General features: G+C 43.9%; 1 protein-coding gene across 1 annotated transcript; it reads right to left on the bottom strand.

The window, feature by feature from the left end:
• Positions 1-4,567: 4,567 nt before the first annotated feature.
• On the bottom strand, positions 4,568-19,596 carry LOC118481068. The gene is made up of 2 exons (XM_035976166.1): positions 18,895-19,596; positions 4,568-5,053 (listed from the first exon to the last, which is right to left on the bottom strand). Exons 1-2 carry the CDS (start codon positions 19,594-19,596, stop codon positions 4,568-4,570), a joined length of 1,188 nt encoding a protein of 395 aa, XP_035832059.1.
• Between the last annotated feature and the right edge of the window lie 2,856 nt (positions 19,597-22,452).

Raw genomic sequence — 22,452 nt, 5'->3', positions numbered from 1 at the left:
AGATGAGTGGAGTTAGGGTTTCAAAATGGTACCATTTGGGGATTTATGCATCAGGCCCGACATACAAGGCTCGCGCGGCCCGCGTGAGTTATAATGCCAAGTTAAAGCGGGTCGCGAGAACTTGATTTTTTTTTCAAAGCCTTTTAAACCCAAGCGGGCCGCGTAAACTAGAGAGAACCTAGCACGCGGGCCGCCTGGACAGTACATGACAGCAAACTGTTTGGCAGTAACAGCAGTTTGCAGCAAAAGTCAATTTTATTTAATTCCCAAAGTACCCCCAGCCCTTAGTTTCTCATTTTTACCGTTAAATGTACCTGGGAGGCTGCTCGGTAGTCGACTTGGGCCACGTGAGAGATGATGTACCTGCAAAATACTTGACAAAACACGAAACGGACACAAATACGACACATACGATAAACGACGCAAACACACCTAAAACACTAACTAAAGACGCGACACGGACAATGACTCAATGTACAAACTCTACACTTGAGTTTTCACTCAAGAACCTACGTGGTGGTGCTAGGCGGGTCCGAAAGAGGGACGGTTTCCTCTTCGGCGGTGTCGATGGGACCCCCTATGTAGTGCTTCAACCTATGCCCATTCACCTTCCACGCATTCGAACTCGTTTCATCAAACAACTCGACGGTACCGTACGGGAAAACCTCCTTCACGACATACGGCCCAGACCATCTCGCTTCAACTTTCCGGCAATCAACTTCAACCTCGAATTAAACAAAAGCACTTGATCGCCCACTTTAAACTCCTTCAACTTCCGCAACCTTCTATCATGCAAAGTTTTCGACTTTTCCTTGATACTCCAAGAACGATCATACGCGGCGTCACGAAGCGCCTCCAACTCATGAATTTGGAAAAATCGTCTCCTAGCGGCCTCGGTCAAATCTAAATTCACCGTCTTGAGCGCCCAAAGAGCCCGATGCTCTAACTCGACCGGTAAATGGCACGCTTTCCCATAAACGATCATAAACGGTGTCGTCCCTAATGGCGTCTTGTAGGCGGTGCAGAAGGCCCATAACGCATCGTGCAACCTGTCGGACCAATCCTTCCGACTCTTACCTACCGTCTTCTCCAAAATCCTCTTCACTCCTCGATTCGCGTTCTCCACTTGACCGCTTGTTTGCGGATGGTACGCGGTAGACAAGCGGTGCGTAACTCCATATCTCTTCAACGCCTTCTCCATAACCGCATTTCAAAAATGCGTACGGCGATCACTAATAATTGCTTTAGGAGTACCAAATCGCGTAAACAACTTCTTCAAGAACCTCACCACCACTCATCATCGTTTGTAGGCAAAGCTTGAGCTTCCACCCACTTCGAACATAGTCTATCGCAACGAGGATGTACCGATTCCCACTCGAAGATGGAAATGGCCCCATGAAATCGATGCCCCAAACGTCAAAGACTTCCAACACTTGAATAGGATTCTGGGGCATCTCATCCTTGGATGAGATGTTGCCGGTCCGCTGGCATCGGTCACATTTTCTCACAAACTCGGCCGCATCATCTACTGCTGTCGGCCAATAGAAACCACAATCAAACACCTTATGCGCGGTCACATGCGCACCATGATGTCCTCTAGTCAATCCCTCATGGACATGGCGAATAATGTCCCAGCCGTCCTTTCTACTCACACATCTCCTCAAAACTCGATCACCGCCTATCCTGAAGAGATAGGGATCGTCCCAAATGTACTTCCGTGCATCATTCATAAGCTTCCTCCTCTGCTGGCGATGCATACCCTCCATCACGAACCCGTTAGCCAAATAATTGGCTAGATCGCTAAACCACGGTAAATCCACGGCCCCTTCCGTAACAGCATCAATAGACTCGTGAGGGAATCTGTCTCCTATTGCCTCCTCACGAATCTCCTCTCTCTTCGGATCCTCTAAGCGGGACAAGTGGTCCGCCGCCACATTCTCTGCCCCTTTCTTATCCTTAATTTCAATATCGAACTCGGAAAGAAGCAGAATCCATCGTATAAGGCGCGGCTTCGCGTCTTTCTTCTGAAACAAGTAACGCAGAGCAGAGTGATCAGTAAACATGACGGTTTTCGAAAGAACGATATATGATCGGAATTTGTCGAATGCGAACACCACTGCTAACAACTCCTTCTCTGTGGTGGTGTAATTCTCCTGGGCATCATTCAAAGTTTTACTCGCTTAGTAAATCGGGTGAAAATGCTTCTCCCGTCTCTGCCCTAACACCGCACCAACTGCGTAGTCACTCGCGTCGCACATCAGCTCGAATGGTAAGCTCCAATCCGGCGAGACGAGGATCGGTGCACTCACTAACTTCTCCTTCAAAAACTCGAACGATCGAAGGCACTCCTCGTCAAAGACGAAAGGAACGTCCTTCTCCAACAATCGCGTCATGGGGCGTGTGATTTTGGAAAAATCCCTAATAAAGCGTCTATAAAATCTCGCATGACCGAGAAAACTACGAACCGACTTGACACTAGTCGGCGGAGGGAGCTGGCTAATCGTGTCTATCTTCGCCCTATCAACCTCAATACCAGCTCTCGAAATCTTGTGCCCTAGCACAATCCCCTCAGTCACCATGAAGTGACACTTCTCCCAATTCAACATCAACTTCGTCTCCACACATCTCTTCAACATCTTCTCCAGATTCATCAAACACTGATCGAAAGAACTACCGTACACTGAGAAATTGTCCATAAAAACCTCCATCGAACTCTCGACCATATCCTGGAAGATCGCGATCATACAACGCTGGAATGTAGCAGGAGCGTTACATAACCCAAATGGCATGCGTCGGTACGCATATGTGTCGTATGGACATGTAAAAGTGGTTTTCTCCTGATCCTCTGGTGCAATAGGAATCTGGAAATAACCCGAAAACCCGTCGAGAAAGCAATAGAACTGCTGACCCGCGAGACGCTCAAGCATCTGATCAATGAATGGGAGCGGAAAATGATCCTTACGAGTGGCGTCATTTAACTTTCAATAGTCAATGCATACACGCCAACCCGTAACAGTACGAGACGGAATAAGCTCATTCTTCGAATTTAGAACAACTGTCATCCCCCCTTTCTTCGGGACGACCTGCGTGGGACTCACCCAAGCTGAATCAGAAATAGGATAGATCAAACTAGACTCTAACAGCTTCATCACCTCCTTCTTTACTACCTCTTGCATATTCGGATTCAAGCGACGATGTGGCTGCACTACAGGCTTGAAAACATCCTCCATCAGAATGCGATGCGTGCAAAAAGTAGGGCTGATGCCCTTGATATCGGATAGCCTCCAGGCAATCGCATCACTGTGCTCTCTAAGCACCTCAATCAACCTTGCTTTCTCCTCCTCTGTCAACTTTGAAGATATGATGACAGGCATATTCGGCTTCTCTCCTAGAAATGCGTACTCGAGATGTGATGGAAGAACCTTAAGTTCTAAAGGCGGTGGGATCTCTGCAGGAGTACTCTCATCACTAATCGCATCGAGCTCTAACGGCTCAGCACTCAACTCATCACTCTCATCCAACTGCTCCCCCTCTACCTCATCCACAGACTGCTCGTCAACAACTCCCTCGCCTACTAAATCAGCTCCACTAATATACTCAAGACACGTGTCGACGCAAGATATGAATGAATTGAGAAAGTAAACGGAATGACACGGCCCACTATCATCATCACGACCGCTAGGATGCTGTGCATCGCTCTATCAATCTCGAATGTGACAATCTCGTCACCCGCACGAAGAGAAATCTTACCGTCAAAGACGTCGATGATCGCCTTTGCGGTTCGAAGGAATGGACGGCCTAGAATAATAGGAACTCTCTCATCGGCCTCCGTGTCGAGCACAACGAAATCCACTGGAAACACAAACTTATCAACCTTCACCAACAAATTCTCTACTATCCCACGAGGATACTTAACTGATCGGTCAGCCAAGGACAGTGACATGCGTGTGGGTGTAAGCTCTCCTAGACCAAGTGGCTCATACAACGAAAACGGCATCAGATTGATGCTGGCCCCTAAATCGGCTAAGGCGTGAGCAGGGGTAACGGCTCCCCCGAAGAAACATGGAATCGTGAAAGTACCAGGGTCGGTCAATTTCTCTGGTAGCGTATTCAAGACTACCGCGGAACAACCTCCTGTCAACGGGATATTCGAACGCTCACCGATTCTCTCCTTACGCTTCAAAAGATCTTTGAGAAATTTCGCATATTTAGGCATAGACTGAAGCGCCTCGATGAACGGAAGATTGATTTTCAACTGTGTAAACATCTCGAGGAATTTCCCGTATTCCTGAGCATATTTCTGCTGCCTGGCACGGGCGGGGAATGGAAGGCGAGAATAATCAATCACCGGTGCCGGCCGAACCTTCGTCGGCTGCTTCTCCACTCTCTTCTCTACTGGCGACTCCTCGGCGTGTGCGGTACTTGCTGGGGCTAGCCTCGTGTGCACATTGCCTGGAGCCTCCATCTCGATCTCCTCATCGACTTCATCCTCTTTCTCCTCCTCAACTCTCTCTCTCACAACCTCTCCCAAACTCTTCCCACTATGGGTCGTAATCGCCTTCACTGACTAATTTGCGGGATTCGTGAAGGTGTTTCCCGAAAACTGACTCGGCGGGTGCTCCTGCAACTGCTTAGCAAGCCCACCCACTGTTCTCTGAAGATCAAGAATGGCGGCCTGCTGATTCTTGATCTGAAGTTCATTATTTTTATTAGTCTGCTCCTGATTTTTAACGAATGCCTGAGTCTGCGTCATCATCTGAGCGAACATCTCCTCCAACCTGCTCATACTACCCTCAGGAGCCTTTACACTACCTTGACTCTCCTGAGTCGATCCTCCACTCGCAAACTGCCCACTCGAACCTGACCCACTAAACTGCCCTGAACCAGAACTCGTGTAAAAACCGGGCCCTCTACTCTGATACTGACCAGATGGAAATCCAGGAGGATTTCCAGACGAAAAATAACCACTCGAATTACCACTACCGCGCCAGCTGGAATTAGAATTATTGAACGGATTTGTGGGACCCCTAGACTGACCGGCTATGTACTCCACCTGCTCAAGGGTAAGGGTAGGACAACACCTCGAATTTTTGTGTCCAATGATGTGTTAACACGTGTCATTTGATTACACGTGGCATTGATATTAAATAAAGGACTAATTTTGACAAACCTTGAATGTATGTAAATTCGAGGGTTATAGATGTCAAACAAGGGTAAATATACTGTATGGTAACCCTAGATGGTGCTTGTACCTTCAAACGAATAAATCATGGATCGTACGGAAGCGAAACGCGGAAGAAAGTGAGAGATTACAAGCTACAGGGGTTAACCGTGTCAACATGTTAATTATACCTCTGAGTGACCCTTTAACGCTCCCGAGGCTTTGTAACAGTATTATACGCTCACTGGAACATATTGTATAAATTCCGCGAAGTTCCGTTTTAGAACAAGAAAGTTATAATCAAATTCGTATGAGAAGGGTTAAAAGCGTCAATAATGAAAGTTAAGACTATCTGAATAATTAATAAACTAACAGGGGACTTAACAACGCGGGTAAATAACACGAGGTCCTTAGTTGTAATTAACCGAGGGCCAAACCGCAAAGTTACCCCTTCAAACCCGAAAGGTCAGGTTAATAATTACGAAAGATTTCGTTATTAATTACCCGGATTTCGTAATGATTATAAAAGATTTTAAAAATCTGAAAAACAGGCCCCTCGCGACCCGCGTGATGTTTTGGCCTAAGTTGAGGCGGGCCGCGAGCCACCTAAGATACGCGCCTGATATTTGAATCTCAGGCGACCCGCATTAAACATGCATGGAACTCCCATGCGGGCCGCGTGGGACGCCCAGATGCAGAATGTTTGGACAGACTTGCCTTTTGAACTTGTGAACGATCATTTGGACAATTAGTGCAGCATGGGTGCCCCCTACTCGACCCATAACCCTCTAGGACACATGCCAACCATCCATGATCAGTTGTAGGGTGTTGTGTGATGATCTTGGACCTTGACTTTGGCTATAAATAGCATACTTGTGTTCATAACTTCCATCACAACACAACAACACTTTTCTGGTCATTCTAAAGGCTCTCAAGTGTTCCTCATTGCTCTCTAAGCAAGTCCTAACTTCTGTAAGTTCATAAGATCCTTTGTAGTTCAATTTATGCTTAGAAAATCACTAGAAACCAAACCGTCGTAAATACGGTTTGACTTTAAAATAAATCCGAGATGGTTCAGTCTTATGACGAATCAAAAGCAGTTATGAGTGGGTATTAATGTGGGTAATAAACCCCTAAAAGGGTTCCCTCTGATCACCACTCTAACTATGTCAAATATCGAGTCAAACATGCACTTAAAAAGTCAACAGAAAGCTATTTTGCCGTTTTGTACATAATCTGTAATGTATATGTTATGAAACCTGTTTTAACACTCATAAAACATGATATTAAGTATATAAACTTGTTTACGCTCGTTTGAATCGACCTTTTGCTATATTGACCCGGTTCGGAGCCGAATGTCGCAAAAGTTTGACTTTTGCTTTGACTTCAGTTCTGACCCGTTTTAGTGAGGTATAGATATGCCTTAGGACTCTCTTAGGACCAGGTTACATGATGGTATAGACCACTGTGATCGGTTCATGAGTTATCCGAGTCTTTTACGCATTTCCGTTAATCGCCTAAAAGTTGACCGTAACGGCCTTTTAAAAATAAAACGAGTATTTCGGACACGTGAACGGACTATAACCTTGCTTACTAAATTATAAGCATGTCTTTAAAGTTTCACGTCAATCCGAAGTCTAGAATGAGAGTTATGCTAAAAAGCGCAATTAAAGTAAACTTTTGTAATTAACGGCGCAATTAGCATAACGCCCATCTAAAACCAAGATTTCGTCACCAAACCTTTTACCCACTGTAGTAAAATAATATTTTTGGAATTTTAAAGATTTTTAATAATTTTTACCTTGCTCATAACCTGCGGTTATGGCTACGGTTCGGTAAATACCAAATATGCCCTTTTCGGCCAAAACTTGAGTTCTACAAGGTCTTTTGACCCGATTCCAGTTGCTACTGATTTTAAATAATAAATAAAGTATTTTACACTTTATAAACTGTTCGGGAAACTCAGATTTCCTGTAGAACTCGAAAAGCCCTTTTAAAGTCTTTAAAACGACCGAAAAGCCCCTACGGGGCATAATATTAACTTAAACTCGTTACGGGCATCACGGAAGGTATCCTACTGATACCACAACCTCTTTAAGGCATATTGACTTAAGAAATAAACGTAAGACTCTCATGGTTAACCGTTTCGCCTATTGCGCGCACGGTTCGGCTTGTGAAACTAGTTTTCATAAAATAGCCGATACGGGTCAAACTATATTATTTTGACCCCAAAATCCAGAGTGTGAACCTTGAACCCATATAAAACAAGTCTCTGAACTTGTTTGGGGCAGAATCACATTCCATTCTCGGTTTTCGCCCTTTCGCGCGATTAAAACCATATTTATATTCCGGAACCAACCGGTCTAGGCTACGGCCAATATAAAGACCCGTTAGGATTCTAAGAGGTTAATTAAAACCTTCGTTCCAGATTAGGAGCCCAGTAAAAGCTATCGGTGATTTAATCAAATTAAGGAATATACTTGCGAAGGTAAATACTTTAACTTATTTCCCCTATACGGGCTTGGGTTACGGTATGTTAATACCGCTTGATTGAGCATTATATTTTTCCATCGCTTAGGTGGTTAATTAAATAATATGATCGGCTCATTTAAACAGTTTTGTTTCTTAAAAGCCTTTGGGGGGTTTAATGACCGTTGTCCCGGATATCCTTGGCATCATTTTACGAAATGGCCACGACCATCGACATCCCGGTGTAGGCGTACACCCGGTATACATTGTCGACATTAAATTAAAAGACGTAGCCGTTGGTTTTTATACTACGGTTTTACGCAATGTGGTGTGTCTATAAATCTTTAACCCGGCACGACCCGGGCTACTGAACGCATAAAAGAACATGTAAAACGTTCACAAGATTTTAATAATTTTCCCAAGTTATAAAAGAGTTTGTGCCTTGTGCATTCAAATCAATTTTAATAAACATTTTCAAATGTGTCAGTTGAATGTATTTACCAGTGTAAACTGACGTATTTTCCCCAAAAAGATTAAGTGCAGGTACTATACGAAATTGGCTGGTATTAGCTTCCTAAGCATCACGAATAGTCTCGCAAACTCGATGCCGTATCTGAATGAACAATATTTTATTATTTTGATCCGCTGTGGATACATTCGACTTCTGTAATACATTTGATATTACAACCAGAGGTTGAAGTATATATTTATCTTTAAAGCTTCCGCTGTGCATTTATATAATTGTGTCGTTTGACTATATTGTTGCCAACATCGTCACGGTAATCCCCCACCGGGCCCACCGGTGAGACACGTGGAAATCGGGGTGTGACAGGTTGGTATCAGAGCCAACATTGAGTGAATTAAACACTATCCTAATGTGTTTAATCTCAGTGACACAATTGCACATACTTGAGTCTAGACAAGAACTTAGGACAAATTCGAATTGTTATTCCAATTTTGTCTTTTTCTTTTATTATTGGTATTTAAAGTTTTATAAAGCAGGAAAATGCCACCTGTTATATTCCGAGGAAGAGGAAGGGGAAGAAGAGGCAGAGGAGATATCGTGACGCATCACGATCACGAAGCTGGACCGTCAGGTACAAGACCTCCTTCAATGACAAGGAGCGAAGAACCACAACGACGAAGAGACCTTTACGAACCTGCGAGGCATTCCACCTCGCACAGCTGAACGCCATCATACCGGCACTCCTTTGGGCCAAACTCAGAAAATGATCCCAACAACCCACAACCTTCCTTCATACCTCTACAACGTTCGGTATCGCACCGAAATTACGACGACCCTACTCCATACTTCATAGGTCAGTTTAATCCAGCTGACTACATACAGGAACCTTCAGGTTTTGTTCCACTAGGGCCACAAGATCACTTCTCCGAGGATCATATGGACGAAGATACCAATCCAACAGAACCTGCTCGTGGTACGCCCACGCATCCGATAGAAGTCTCTGATGGGTCGTCCTTCCATGGCACACCCTATCAGGGACCAGATAGTTTCCAAGCGTTGTTCGACCGACATGAGTGGTACTACACACCACCTCAACAGACATCACAACAACCGCGACATCCACAGGATCCCTCTGAGGATTCACGCTTTGTGGCAGTTACGCCACCACCTCCGCCACCGGCGCAACCAGTAATACCTGATCCGCCAAGGCGTAGGAGGACGAATGCGCGTATGTCCACACGAGGAGGAGGGGGTATCCACTTCAGCACCCCTCGACACTCTAGTAGTAGCCACTATCCGCCACTACAAGAAGAAGGACCTTCAAGTCCTATACAGGAGGCGAACTCCGCACCAGCTGCACCAAATTCGCCACCATTTGGGTACGACCAACCCATACCTGCTTACACGGGTCCAACGGCTTACAACCCGTTCGAACCGTCACAAGCACAATACAACTACAATTATGAACGCGACCCATATGTGGTGTCGGCTAGATATAATGCACGATACCCTGACGGAGCTCATGGGAACATGGGACCACCGGACTACTCAGCTCATGGGTATCCAATACCTCCCAGACCTCCAGTTCCGCAACAAGCGCCACAACCACGTTTCTCTCCTCCTGAACAGGAAGAGATACTCCATCGACTAGATCGTGTGGAGAGAGAGTTCGAGGAAGAGAAAAAGAGCCACCGAGGATTTCTCAAAGGCTTGGCGAACCTACTAAAGGGCAAAAAGAAGAAACGTGACCACTAGCCCTTAATAGTTGTATTAATGAAATTTCTACTTTGAAAGAAGTCCCTGCGTGGACACTTATCGTATTTCAGTCCCTACGTGGACTTATCTTTTAGTCCTTGCATGGACACTTATCTTATGTTAGTCCCTGCGTGGACTTGTCACTTATTTTTAAACCTCTATGGAGGTATGTACTATTTGAAAGACCCGTTTAGGGCAATATGTGATTGTATTTGAGATTATGGAATGTATGTTATGAGTTTTGTTTTAATATGTATGAAATAAACCAAAACCATTCCTTTTAAATTGATCTGCCTAAATAAAGAATCTTACGAGTGAAACCTAGCCTGGTGTCTTTTAAGATCCGGCCAAGATGGTAGGACTTAACTAAAAGATTCAGACTCCCTGTTAACCGCTGCAAGCATGTTAACAATCATGGCAGATGTGATTCGTTAAAATCACGCACGTCATTCTTATACAATAATCCTTTAAGGATTTCAAAACCCAACTAAATGATTTATAAATCATGGGTTAAATCACCAATGAAGGTGATCAATTATATTAAAACATCCATTAGTGATGTAGTGCCTACGGGCCAACCTTATTTAACCATCCATTAGTGATGTAGTGCCTACGGGCCAATCATATTAAACCATCCACTAGTGATGTAGTGCCTACGGGCCAATCTTATTAAAACATCCATTAGTGGTGTAGTGCCTATGGGCCGTAATAATCGTCTTATAAAGACAAGAGACAGTGGTGGTCTATGACTCCCTGCCAGAAAGGGGTAATAGAACTACGGTTCAAACCTCTATGCCTTTGATTCTCTGGAATCTCGGCAAATATTATAAAACATCCTCGTGATTAGGCTTTATGCCGCCAATATTATTGTTATAGCTAAAATAGGATGTATTCAAATCCTAAGATTTAATGAGTAATAAGTTAACCAAATATGGTCTTTGTTACCATGATTGACAAATTGTCATGAAAGACAATTATATAATAATCTCCTGAATAAGATTTTGTTATCTTCTGTAACAGATTCAAATTACAAATGGCGGATCCCAATGGAGAGAATAGCCATACTAATGAAGATGACTACGGCAAGGCGCCAGTGCATTTGACAGGCGCACAGCTAAAGGCTCTAATTGACAATGTTGTTCAGGCAGCTCTTGATCGTCAATATACTGAGTCTCAAGGCAGAACCGTATCAAAACCACCCTCCAAACCAAAGACACACTCCAAACCACCCTCTCAACCCAAGAAAGATGACGACAATCACTCGTCAGCTGAAAATAGTATTCGTCGTGAACGAGAATACACTGATGCATCTGGTGCCAAGGGTTGCACCTACAAGTATTTTGTATCTTGTAAGCCCCGGGAATTTACGGGGGAGAAAGGTGTTGTTGATTGTATCACCTGGCTAGATGAGATGGACACTATTGTGGACATCAGTGGGTGCGCAGAGAAGGATGTGGTGAAGTTTGTGTCCCAGTCATTTAAGGGCGAGGCCCTGGCATGGTGGAGGGCGTTGGTGCAGGCATCAGGTAAGTCTGCTTTATACAAGATGACATGGGAGGAATTTATTGCTCTCATTAAGGAAAACTACTGCCCTCAGCATGAGGTTGAGAAGATCGAGGCTGACTTTGTATCACTGGTGATGACAAACCTGGACTGCCAGGCTTATTTGACGAGCTTCAATACGATGTCTCGCCTGGTCCCATACCTTGTGACACCAGAACCCCGAAGAATTACCCGTTTCATTGGGGGCTTGGAGCCTGCGATAAAAGCGAGTGTAAAGGCCTCTCGGCCGACGACCTTCAGGTCAGTTACTGACCTCTCCTTGTCTCTCACATTAGATGTTGTCCGTCTGAGGACACTAAGGAGCAAGGAGGCTGAGAAAAGGAAGCGTGAGGATGATACCTCACGAAGGTCAGGAAAGAAGCACCGGGGAAACGGTGATGGCAAAAGAGGGTCGGAGACGAAGAAGGATGGGCAAGCTGGTGAAAGACCCAACTGCAAAATCTGCAAGAAACCCCACTCTGGGAAATGTAGGTTTGCGTCGAATTCACAGTCGCAGCCAAAGACTCCTTCCTGTGGACTGTGCAAGTCCAAGGATCATAAGACAGTGGATTGCAAGAAGATCAAGGATGCAACCTGCTATGGTTGTAATGAAAAGGGGCATATCAAGAGTAACTGCCCTAAGAACGCCAAAAAGGCGGAGGAGACCAAGAAGTCAAATGCGAGAGTCTTCCGCATGGATGCAAAGGAGGCTGTGCTGAACGACAATGTGCTTACAGGTACTTTTCTCCTAAATAATATATTTGCAAGAGTACTTTTCGATTCAGGCGCCGATAAATCCTTTGTAGACCAAAAATTTTGCCAACTATTAAATATGCCTATCAAAACCCTAGATGTGAAATACGAGGTAGAGTTAGCAGACGGCACGATAGAAACCGTCTCCACTGTTCTAGAGGGATGTGAAATATCCATTAAGAACCATTCTTTTCCTCTATCTCTACTTCCTTTCAAACTAGTGGGTTTCGACATTGTTCTAGGCATGGACTGGTTATCCCGTAATCAGGCCCAAATCATTTGCGGCAAGAGGCATATAGTGCTAAAGACCCCGAGTGGTGAATCGCTTACCATTCGAGGAGAGACGCAGTATGGACTGCCCGAAGATGTATCTATGCTCAAAGCTTCTAGGTGTTTGAACAGAGGCTGTGTAATTTATATGGCTCAGGTAATAATTGAAGAACCTAAGCCGAAGATCGAGGATCTTCCTGTCATTTCTGAATATCCCGAGGTTTTTCCTGAAGAACTACCTGGTTTGCCACCAGATAGACAGGTGGAATTCAGAATAGATATCATACCTGGAGCAGCTCCCATAGCAAGAGCGCCCTACAGACTAGCTCCGACGGAAATGAAGGAACTAAGGACCCAGTTGGATGAACTGTTGAAAAAAGGTTTTATCAGACCTAGTTCATCTCCCTGGGGAGCACCTGTCCTGTTTGTAAAGAAGAAGGACGGATCGATGCGTTTGTGCATCGATTACCGTGAGCTAAACAAAGTTACCATAAAGAATAGATATCCTTTGCCAAGGATCGACGATCTGTTCGATCAGCTGCAAGGAGCGAGCTACTTCTCCAAGATCGACTTAAGGTCGGGCTATCATCAGCTAAGGGTCAGAGATGAAGATGTACATAAGACAGCATTTAGGACTCGCTATGGTCATTACGAGTTCCTAGTGATGCCTTTTGGGCTCACAAATGCACCGGCTGCGTTCATGGATCTCATAAATCGCGTCTGCAAGCCGTATTTGGACAAATTTGTCATAGTCTTCATCGACGATATCCTTATATATTCCAAGAACCAAGCTGACCATGAGAAGCACCTCCGTTGCATTCTCGAATTACTACAGCGTGAGAAACTCTACGCCAAATTCTCGAAATGTGAATTCTGGCTACGAGAGGTTCAGTTTTTAGGTCACGTTGTGAGTGAGCGTGGTATCCAAGTGGATCCCGCTAAGGTAGAGGCGGTCATGAACTGGCAAGAGCCAAAGACGCCTACCGAAATCCGTAGTTTCCTGGGGTTAGCAGGGTACTACAGGAGATTTATTGAGAATTTTTCAAGGATTGCTGCGCCCCTGACCTCTTTAACCAAGAAGAAAGAAAAATTTATTTGGGGCCCAAAGCAGCAAGAGTCCTTCGAAGTTCTGAAGCAGAAGCTAAGCAACGCACCTGTGTTGACACTACCTGAAGGTACAGATGAATTTGTAGTTTACTGCGATGCATCACACACAGGCATGGGGTGTGTGCTTATGCAGAAGGGCAAGGTGATTGCCTATGCTTCAAGGCAATTAAAAGTGCACGAAAAGAATTACACCACCCATGATTTGGAGTTGGGTGCCGTTGTATTTGCACTGAAATTATGGAGGCATTACCTTTATGGTATTAAATTTGTGATTTATTCTGATCACAAAAGCCTCCAGCACCTGTTCAATCAGAAAGAGTTGAACATGAGGCAGCGCCGTTGGATGGAAACCTTGAATGACTATGATTGTGAGATCAGGTACCATCCCGGCAAAGCGAATGTAGTCGCTGATGCCTTGAGCAGGAAAGAAAGGGTAAAACCTATTCGAATCAATGCCAAGAGCATTGAAGTCAAGAACAATTTAATTGAAAGGATATTAGCTGCACAACGAGAGGCTGTGTTGGAAGCTAATTATCCTAATGAAAAGTTAAGAGTAACTAAGGAGCAGTTGACTCTTAGCAAGGATGGAATCCTTAGATTAAACGGACGAATATGGGTTCCGATTTATGGAGGACTACGAGATGTTATCCTCCAGGAAGCCCATAGTTCAAAATATTCAGTCCATCCTGGTGCAGACAAGATGTATCAAGATTTAAAGGCAAACTATTGGTGGATAGGCTTGAAAAAGTCTGTGGCCGCCCATGTAGCAAAGTGCTTGACTTGTGCTCAAGTCAAAGCCGAGCACCGAAAGCCGTCTGGCTTGCTACAACAGCCTGAACTTCCCGAGTGGAAGTGGGAATGCGTAACTATGGACTTCATAACCAAGTTACCCAAAACCAGGAAGGGAAACGATACAATATGGGTCATAGTCGATAGGCTGACTAAATAAGCTCACTTCTTACCCATCAAGGAGACGTATAGCTCCGATATGTTAGCCCAACTGTATGTTGATAAGATTGTAGCCTTACACGGCATACCTGTGACTATTATCTCCGACAAGGATACTAGATACACGTCTCACTTCTGGAAGAGTTTCCAGCAATCTTTGGGCACTCGTTTGAACTTCAGTACGGCTTACCATCCACAGACGGACGGTCAGAGTGAGCGTACCATTCAGACGTTAGAGGACATGCTACGCGCATGTGCAATCGATTTAGGTGGTAACTGGGATAAGAATCTACCCCTGATCGAATTCTCCTACAATAATAGCTACCACACCAGCATAAAAGCTGCGCCTTTCGAGGCACTATACGGTAGGAAATGTAGATCGCCTGTTTGTTGGGCGGAAGTAGGAGAGGTCCAATTATCAGGACCAGAGATTGTTTTCCAGACAACGGACAAGATTGTCCAGATCCGGGAACGTCTCAAGGCTGCCCGTGACAGGCAGAAAAGCTACGCTGACCCGAAGCGTAAGGACCTTCACTTTGATATAGGTGAAAAGGTGTTGCTTAAAGTATCGCCCTGGAAAGGGGTGATGCGTTTCGGCAAGAAGGGCAAGCTGAGTCCGAGGTACATAGGACCTTTTGAGGTCATTGAACGAGTCGGGTCAGTTGCCTATAAGTTGAACTAGCCTGAAGAGCTCAATGGAATTCACAATGTGTTCCACATCTGCAATCTCAAAAAGTGCTTCGCCGATGAATCATTGGTGATTCCACACACAGATGTGCATATAGATGAGAGCTTAAAGTTTATAGAAAAACCTTTGTCGATTGAAGATCGACAGGTGAAGAAGCTTCGAAGAAAGCACGTACCGATTGTAAAGGTCAAATGGGATGCTCGTAGAGGTCCCGAATATACGTGGGAAGTCGAAGCCACAATGAAAGAAAAGTACCCCTATTTATTTGAGTAAATCTCGGGTCGAGATTTATTTTAAGGGGGTGAGGATGTAACACCTCGAATTTTTGTGTCCAATGATGTGTTAACACGTGTCATTTGATTACACGTGGCATTGATATTAAATAAAGGACTAATTTTGACAAACCTTGAATGTATGTAAATTCGAGGGTTATAGATGTCAAACAAGGGTAAATATACTGTATGGTAACCCTAGATGGTGCTTGTACCTTCAAACGAATAAATCATGGATCGTACGGAAGCGAAACGCGGAAGAAAGTGAGAGATTACAAGCTACAGGGGTTAACCGTGTCAACATGTTAATTATACCTCTGAGTGACCCTTTAACGCTCCCGAGGCTTTGTAACAGTATTATACGCTCACTGGAACATATTGTATAAATTCCGCGAAGTTCCGTTTTAGAACAAGAAAGTTATAATCAAATTCGTATGAGAAGGGTTAAAAGCGTCAATAATGAAAGTTAAGACTTTCTGAATAATTAATAAACTAACCGGGGACTTAACAACGCAGGTAAATAACACGAGGTCCTTAGTTATAATTAACCGAGGGCCAAACCGTAAAGTTACCCCTTCAAACCCGAAAGGTCAGGTTAATAATTACGAAAGATTTCGTTATTAATTACCCGGATTTCGTAATGATTATAAAAGATTTTAAAAATCTGAAAAACATTCCCCTCGCGACCCGCGTGATGTTTTGGCCTAAGTTGAGGCGGGCCGCGAGCCACCTAAGATACGCGCCTGATATTTGAATCTCAGGCGACCCGCATTAAACATGCATGGAACTCCCATGCGGGCCGCGTGGGACGCCCAGATGCAGAATGTTTGGACAGACTTGCCTTTTGAACTTGTGAACGATCATTTGGACAATTAGTGCAGCATGGGTGCCCCCTACTCGACCCATAACCCTCTAGGACACATGCCAACCATCCATGATCAGTTGTAGGGTGTTGTGTGATGATCTTGGACCTTGACTTTGGCTATAAATAGCATACTTGTGTTCATAACTTCCATCACAACACAACAACACTTTTCTGGTCATTCTAAAGGCTCTCAAGTGTTCCTCATTGCTCTCTAAGCAAGTCCTAACTTCTGTAAGTTCATAAGATCCTTTGTAGTTCAATTTATGCTTAGAAAATCACTAGAAACCAAACCGTCGTAAATACGGTTTGACTTTAAAATAAATCCGAGATGGTTCAGTCTTATGACGAATCAAAAGTAGTTATGAGTGGGTATTAATGTGGGTAATAAACCCCTAAAAGGGTTCCCTCTGATCACCACTCTAACTATGTCAAATATCGAGTCAAACGTGCACTTAAAAAGTCAACAGAAAGCTATTTTGCCGTTTTGTACATAATCTGTAATGTATATGTTATGAAACCTGTTTTAACACTCATAAAACATGATATTAAGTATATAAACTTGTTTACGCTCGTTTGAATCGACCATTTGCTATATTGACCCGGTTCGGAGCCGAATGTCGCAAAAGTTTGACTTTTGCTTTGACTTCAGTTCTGACCCGTTTTAGTGAGGTATAGATATACCTTAGGACTCTCTTAGGACCAGGTTACATGATGGTATAGACCACTGTGATCGGTTCATGAGTTATCCGAGTCTTTTACGCATTTCCGTTAATCGCCTAAAAGTTGACCGTAACGGCCTTTTAAAAATAAAACGAGTATTTCGGACACGTGAACGGACTATAACCTTGCTTACTAAATTATAAGCATGTCCTTAAAGTTTCACGTCAATCCGAGGTCTAGAATGAGAGTTATGCTAAAAAGCGCAATTAAAGTAAACTTTTGTAATTAACGGCGCAATTAGCATAACGCCCATCTAAAACCAAGATTTCGTCACCAAAACTTTTACCCACTGTAGTAAAATAATATTTTTGGAATTTTAAAGATTTTTAATAATTTTTACCTTGCTCATAACCCGCGGTTATGGCTACGGTTCGGTAAATACCAAATATGCCCTTTTCGGCCAAAACTTGAGTTCTACAAGGTCTTTTGACCCGATTCCAGTTGCTACTAATTTTAAATAATAAATAAAGTATTTTACACTTTATAAACTGTTCGGGAAACTCAAATTTCCTGTAGAACTCGAAAAGCCCTTTTAAAGTCTTTAAAACGACCGAAAAGCCCCTACGGGGCATAATATTAACTTAAACTCGTTACGGGCATCACGGAAGGTATCCTACTGATACCACAACCTCTTTAAGGCATATTGACTTAAGAAATAAACGTAAGACTCTCATGGTTAACCGTTTCGCCTATTGCGCGCACGGTTCGGCTTGTGAAACTAGTTTTCATAAAATAGCCGATACGGGTCAAACTATATTATTTTGACCCCAAAATCCAGAGTGTGAACCTTGAACCCATATAAAACAAGTCTCTGAACTTGTTTGGGGCAGAATCACATTCCATTCTCGGTTTTCGCCCTTTCGCGCGATTAAAACCATATTTATATTCCGGAACCAACCGGTCTAGGCTACGGCCAATATAAAGACCCGTTAGGATTCTAAGAGGTTAATTAAAACCTTCGTTCCAGATTAGGAGCCCAGTAAAAGCTATCGGTGATTTAATCAAATTAAGGAATATACTTGCGAAGGTAAATACTTTAACTTATTTCCCCTATACGGGCTTGGGTTACGGTATGTTAATACCGCTTGATTGAGCATTATATTTTTCCATCGCTTAGGTGGTTAATTAAATAATATGATTGGCTCATTTAAACAGTTTTGTTTCTTAAAAGCCTTTGGGGGGTTTAATGACCGTTGTCCCGGATATCCTTGGCATCATTTTACGAAATGGCCACGACCATCGACATCCCGGTGTAGGCGTACACCCGGTATACATTGTCGACATTAAATTAAAAGACGTAGCCGTTGGTTTTTATACTACGGTTTTACGCAATGTGGTGTGTCTATAAATCTTTAACCCGGCACGACCCGGGCTACTGAACGCATAAAAGAACATGTAAAACGTTCACAAGATTTTAATAATTTTCCCAAGTTATAAAAGAGTTTGTGCCTTGTGCATTCAAATCAATTTTAATAAACATTTTCAAATGTGTCAGTTGAATGTATTTACCAGTGTAAACTGACGTATTTTCCCCAAAAAGATTAAGTGCAGGTACTATACGAAATTGGCTGGTATTAGCTTCCTAAGCATCACGAATAGTCTCGCAAACTCGATGCCGTATCTGAATGAACAATATTTTATTATTTTGATCCGCTGTGGATACATTCGACTTCTGTAATACATTTGATATTACAACCAGAGGTTGAAGTATATATTTATCTTTAAAGCTTCTGCTGTGCATTTATATAATTGTGTCGTTTGACTATATTGTTGCCAACATCATCACGGTAATCCCCCACCGGGCCCACCGGTGAGACACGTGGAAATCGGGGTGTGACAGGTAGGACAATCGATAGTATCATGACCTCCTCGGCAAACCTCACACCTATCCACTTTCTTCTTTATCTCGCTCAACTCCTGCCTCATCTCCTGCCTCAACTCCTGCCTCAAATTCTCAACTACAGTAGTTACCGATGGATCCAAGCTAACTTGGTTTACCCCTCGATCGGCCGAGGTGGTACGCACAGGAATGGAAGTCCTGCTGGTAGTGCTGTAGTCCATATCGGAGTGGGCAAAGCTCTCAAACAAATAATTGCACTCAGCCACCGTCTTCTTTCCCATAAGCTGACCTCCTGCTGAAGTATCGAAGCGAGCTCTAATCTCAGGAGTAAGACCATTGTAGAATTTCTCGACTAACGCCCAATCGGATAGACCATGCTGAGAACAACGGGATATCAGGGTTTGAAAACGCTCCCAAGCTAAGTGATACGGCTCATCCGGCTCCATACGAAATGAGTGAATCTGGTCACGAAGGCGAGACGCCTTGGATGGCGAAAAATACTTGGCTAAGAATGCATCGCGAAGACCTGCCCAAGTAGTGAAGGTGCCAGCGGGCTGGGAATCGAACCAGACGGCTGCGCGTCCAGCGAGTGAGAACGGGAAAACCTGAAGATACCTAGCATCAAGATTGACACCCTCAATGGAGAAGGTGCTGCAGAGACGAGTGATGCGATTGATATGAGCGGGGGCATCCTCGTCGTCACGACCGTGGAACTGGCAAGAATTTGTGATGGCGGTCATAATGTAGGATGGAATCTACCAGGACCGATCGTTCGGGATGTTTGGAAGGGTGATGGGCAAATTCCCACCGGCGAAGCCGGTGGTCGCCTGATCGTAAACTGTCCTACGGGCCATATGAGCTACGGGTGGTAGACTAGGTGGACGGGTGGGTGGCGGGGAATTGTGGGGTGAAGACTTTGGTGTAAAATCGAACGCGGGGGTGAAATGTGAAGACGAAGCAGAGCTAGAAGCACTTACCTCGGACGCGGAAGACGAGAAGGATGACTTGAGTGTAAACGGAAGTGGTGGCGGTCCCTGCGAGCGCGTATTGGGCATCCACTGCAAAAACCGAGAACAAACAAGTAAGAAGACTCTACTAAATGACTCGACTAACTATAAAAGACACTAAATTACTTAGACACCTACGACTCAAACAAAATAAACAACTAGCACGTAATATGTGAAGTAAGTCCAAACAAAGTAATCAACGCAATCGCCAAGAGTCCCCGGCAACGGCGCCAAAAACTTGATGTGCTAAATGTGGGTTAATTAAAACAACTAAAATTACCCTAATTCTAGACTCTCTAAGCTTTAAATTTATAAAACTAAGACTCGATCTAAACCCTAAACCGCACAACCGGCAAGTGAACCGATCAATGTAGTAAAGCTAAAGCAAGTCCGAGTATCGAACCCACGAGACTCTACTGATTACGCTACGACTCTATCTAGACTAAGACTGACACGACATACTAAATTGTTTATTAATTTGGGGGGGGGGTTTCTAAAAATCCTAAATAAAATAATAAAAATAATTCTAGAAGACTAGACACGAACTTGAACGAAGGTTTTGACCAGTGGTGATGAAGACTACCTAGGCTAGACGCAGGCGAAACTCAGGATGGATTCCTATTTGATAGTTTTGTGATGTGGAACCGGGATCTTTAAATGCTAAACCTATTAAGACACCACTAAGCCCCTCAGACACTCTCAAGGCGATTCTTGTGGCACTACCTAGGATGTTATGCTCACCGGTTTTCTAGATTTTCCTTTCAGTCCTCTAGTTTCTTGAAAGTGCCTATGTAAGACGCTCTACCTTGCCGCGCGAACGTCTAAAGCAACTACGGGTTTTAATCTTGGTTTAATAAACAATGGAATGTTAAGGACTTATAACCAAACCGAGACCTATTAATACCCTCGAGCCTCACAGCGACGAGTTTAGCAGCACACTTGATTTTATCAAATTACCGAATATTGTTTCTAAGGTTACTTACGCGTTTTCACCCTAAAGGATTAGAGATTTATTATGTGATATAGACACTCACCAAAACCTAAAACCCTAGCCCGACTCTATTCCGTGATAAAGACCGTCACCAAGAATCGAACGAAGCAATAAACAATAATCAAACAATCACAAGCACACATACGCACCAAGTTAAATTCCTATAGCGTTTACAATACAAGAAAGATCCACAACCACGACAAAAATCAAATAAAAATCCAAACTTTGTTATGCCATAGTCATTAGCCTAGGTAGTTTACGGTTTTTAGCCGGAAATCATAATAAAAAACGTAAATAAAATCATACTAAGTTCTGAATTCATCAAGTTACACATAAAAATGAACAAAGAACAAAAGATTAGGATAGTAAAACCCGTGGTCTTCACTCCCGAACGCTTCTAAAGTATACCCGATTGATTCCTTGCAATCCCAAAGCTTTCAAACCTTCAACAGCCTCTGATTTCTGCCTCAAGAACTCCAAAATTCGTCTCCAGTTCGTTCTCTACGGCTGAGGATGATGATAACCTTATATAACTTTCAAAAACCCTACTAGCCGTTAGCTGTTGATTGGAGCGCACGTTTTAACAGTTAACGCGGCCCGCATGAGATATTCTGGTAAGTCTACGCGGCCCGCTTCACAAGCTCAAAACCGGAAACTCTTAATGATAACTCTCGCGGCCCGCTTGAAAGTATAGGATAAGTTGATGCGGGCCGCTTGGACTTAAACAATTCTAAATTTTCTTTTTAAGTTAATGCGGCCTGCCTGGAAGATCCTTATAAGCTTACGCGGCCCGCCTGGAAGCTCCAGAACTGCATTTTCGCTTCGTTTCAGCTCCCGACTCCTCGATTTCCGTTCCAGCCTTCCGCCTTTCCAGATTCTGACTCGTTTTCGCTCCTTTTGGCTGTAAAGACCTGGAAACACAATTAAATCAAAAGTATGTACAATCTATCTAAAAACGACACTAAGAAGGAATAACTAACGACTAAAACCGACGCGAATACCGATGTATTTTACAATACATCCCCACTTCCCCCGTGCATGACGCGACTGCTGATGCGGGGGTTAATAAAGAGTTTACAAGAGGCCCTTCTATTGAAGTGATTACTAAGCCCTCTGTGCAGACAGAGGATCCTGGGAAGAAGACCGCGGATCAAATATTTGATACGGTGGATTCTTCTGACAACTTGATCTCCCCACAGGATACTGATGATCTGAAGTTTGCTGATGCTGAAAAGCAAAAGTCTCCTGCTGCCGAGAAGGCTTCTGGTTCTGCCTCTGGGGGTGCGGGTTTTGAAGAACCATCCATTCAGGCTGGTGAGTCTGAGTTGGAGTTCTACTACCGTACTTATACGGAAGACCGGAGTGTGAACTACCATCGTCCCCCTTGGAGCGTTATGCAAGGGTATGATATTTCGAATAATCCCTCCGATTGCAGGGAGATTTTGGGTGGTTTGGGTACCCCGTTTGAGGTTCTTCAGGCCCGCGGTTTGCTCCGTGAGCACCGGATCAACCAACTCTCCTCCATGCTTGTTGGGAGTTCCATAATTGCGAATGCTATTATGGAAGACTACAAGGTGCTGGGACGCAAGGAGGAGGAA

The sequence above is a fragment of the Helianthus annuus genome, chromosome 8 (assembly GCF_002127325.2).
Source record: "Helianthus annuus cultivar XRQ/B chromosome 8, HanXRQr2.0-SUNRISE, whole genome shotgun sequence".
NCBI lineage: Eukaryota > Viridiplantae > Streptophyta > Magnoliopsida > Asterales > Asteraceae > Helianthus > Helianthus annuus.
This window is presented reverse-complemented; position numbering and strand designations above follow the sequence as displayed.

Excerpts from the sequence above, each read along its gene's own strand:
- LOC118481068 (XM_035976166.1), bottom strand. The coding sequence starts at position 19,596 with ATGACCGCCATCACAAATTCTTGCCAGTTCCACGGTCGTGACGACGAG. Across the intron at positions 5,054-18,894 it reads AGAAAGTGGATAGGTGTGAG|GTGGAGTACATAGCCGGTCA; the intron begins GTTTGCCGAGGA and ends ACCCTTGAGCAG.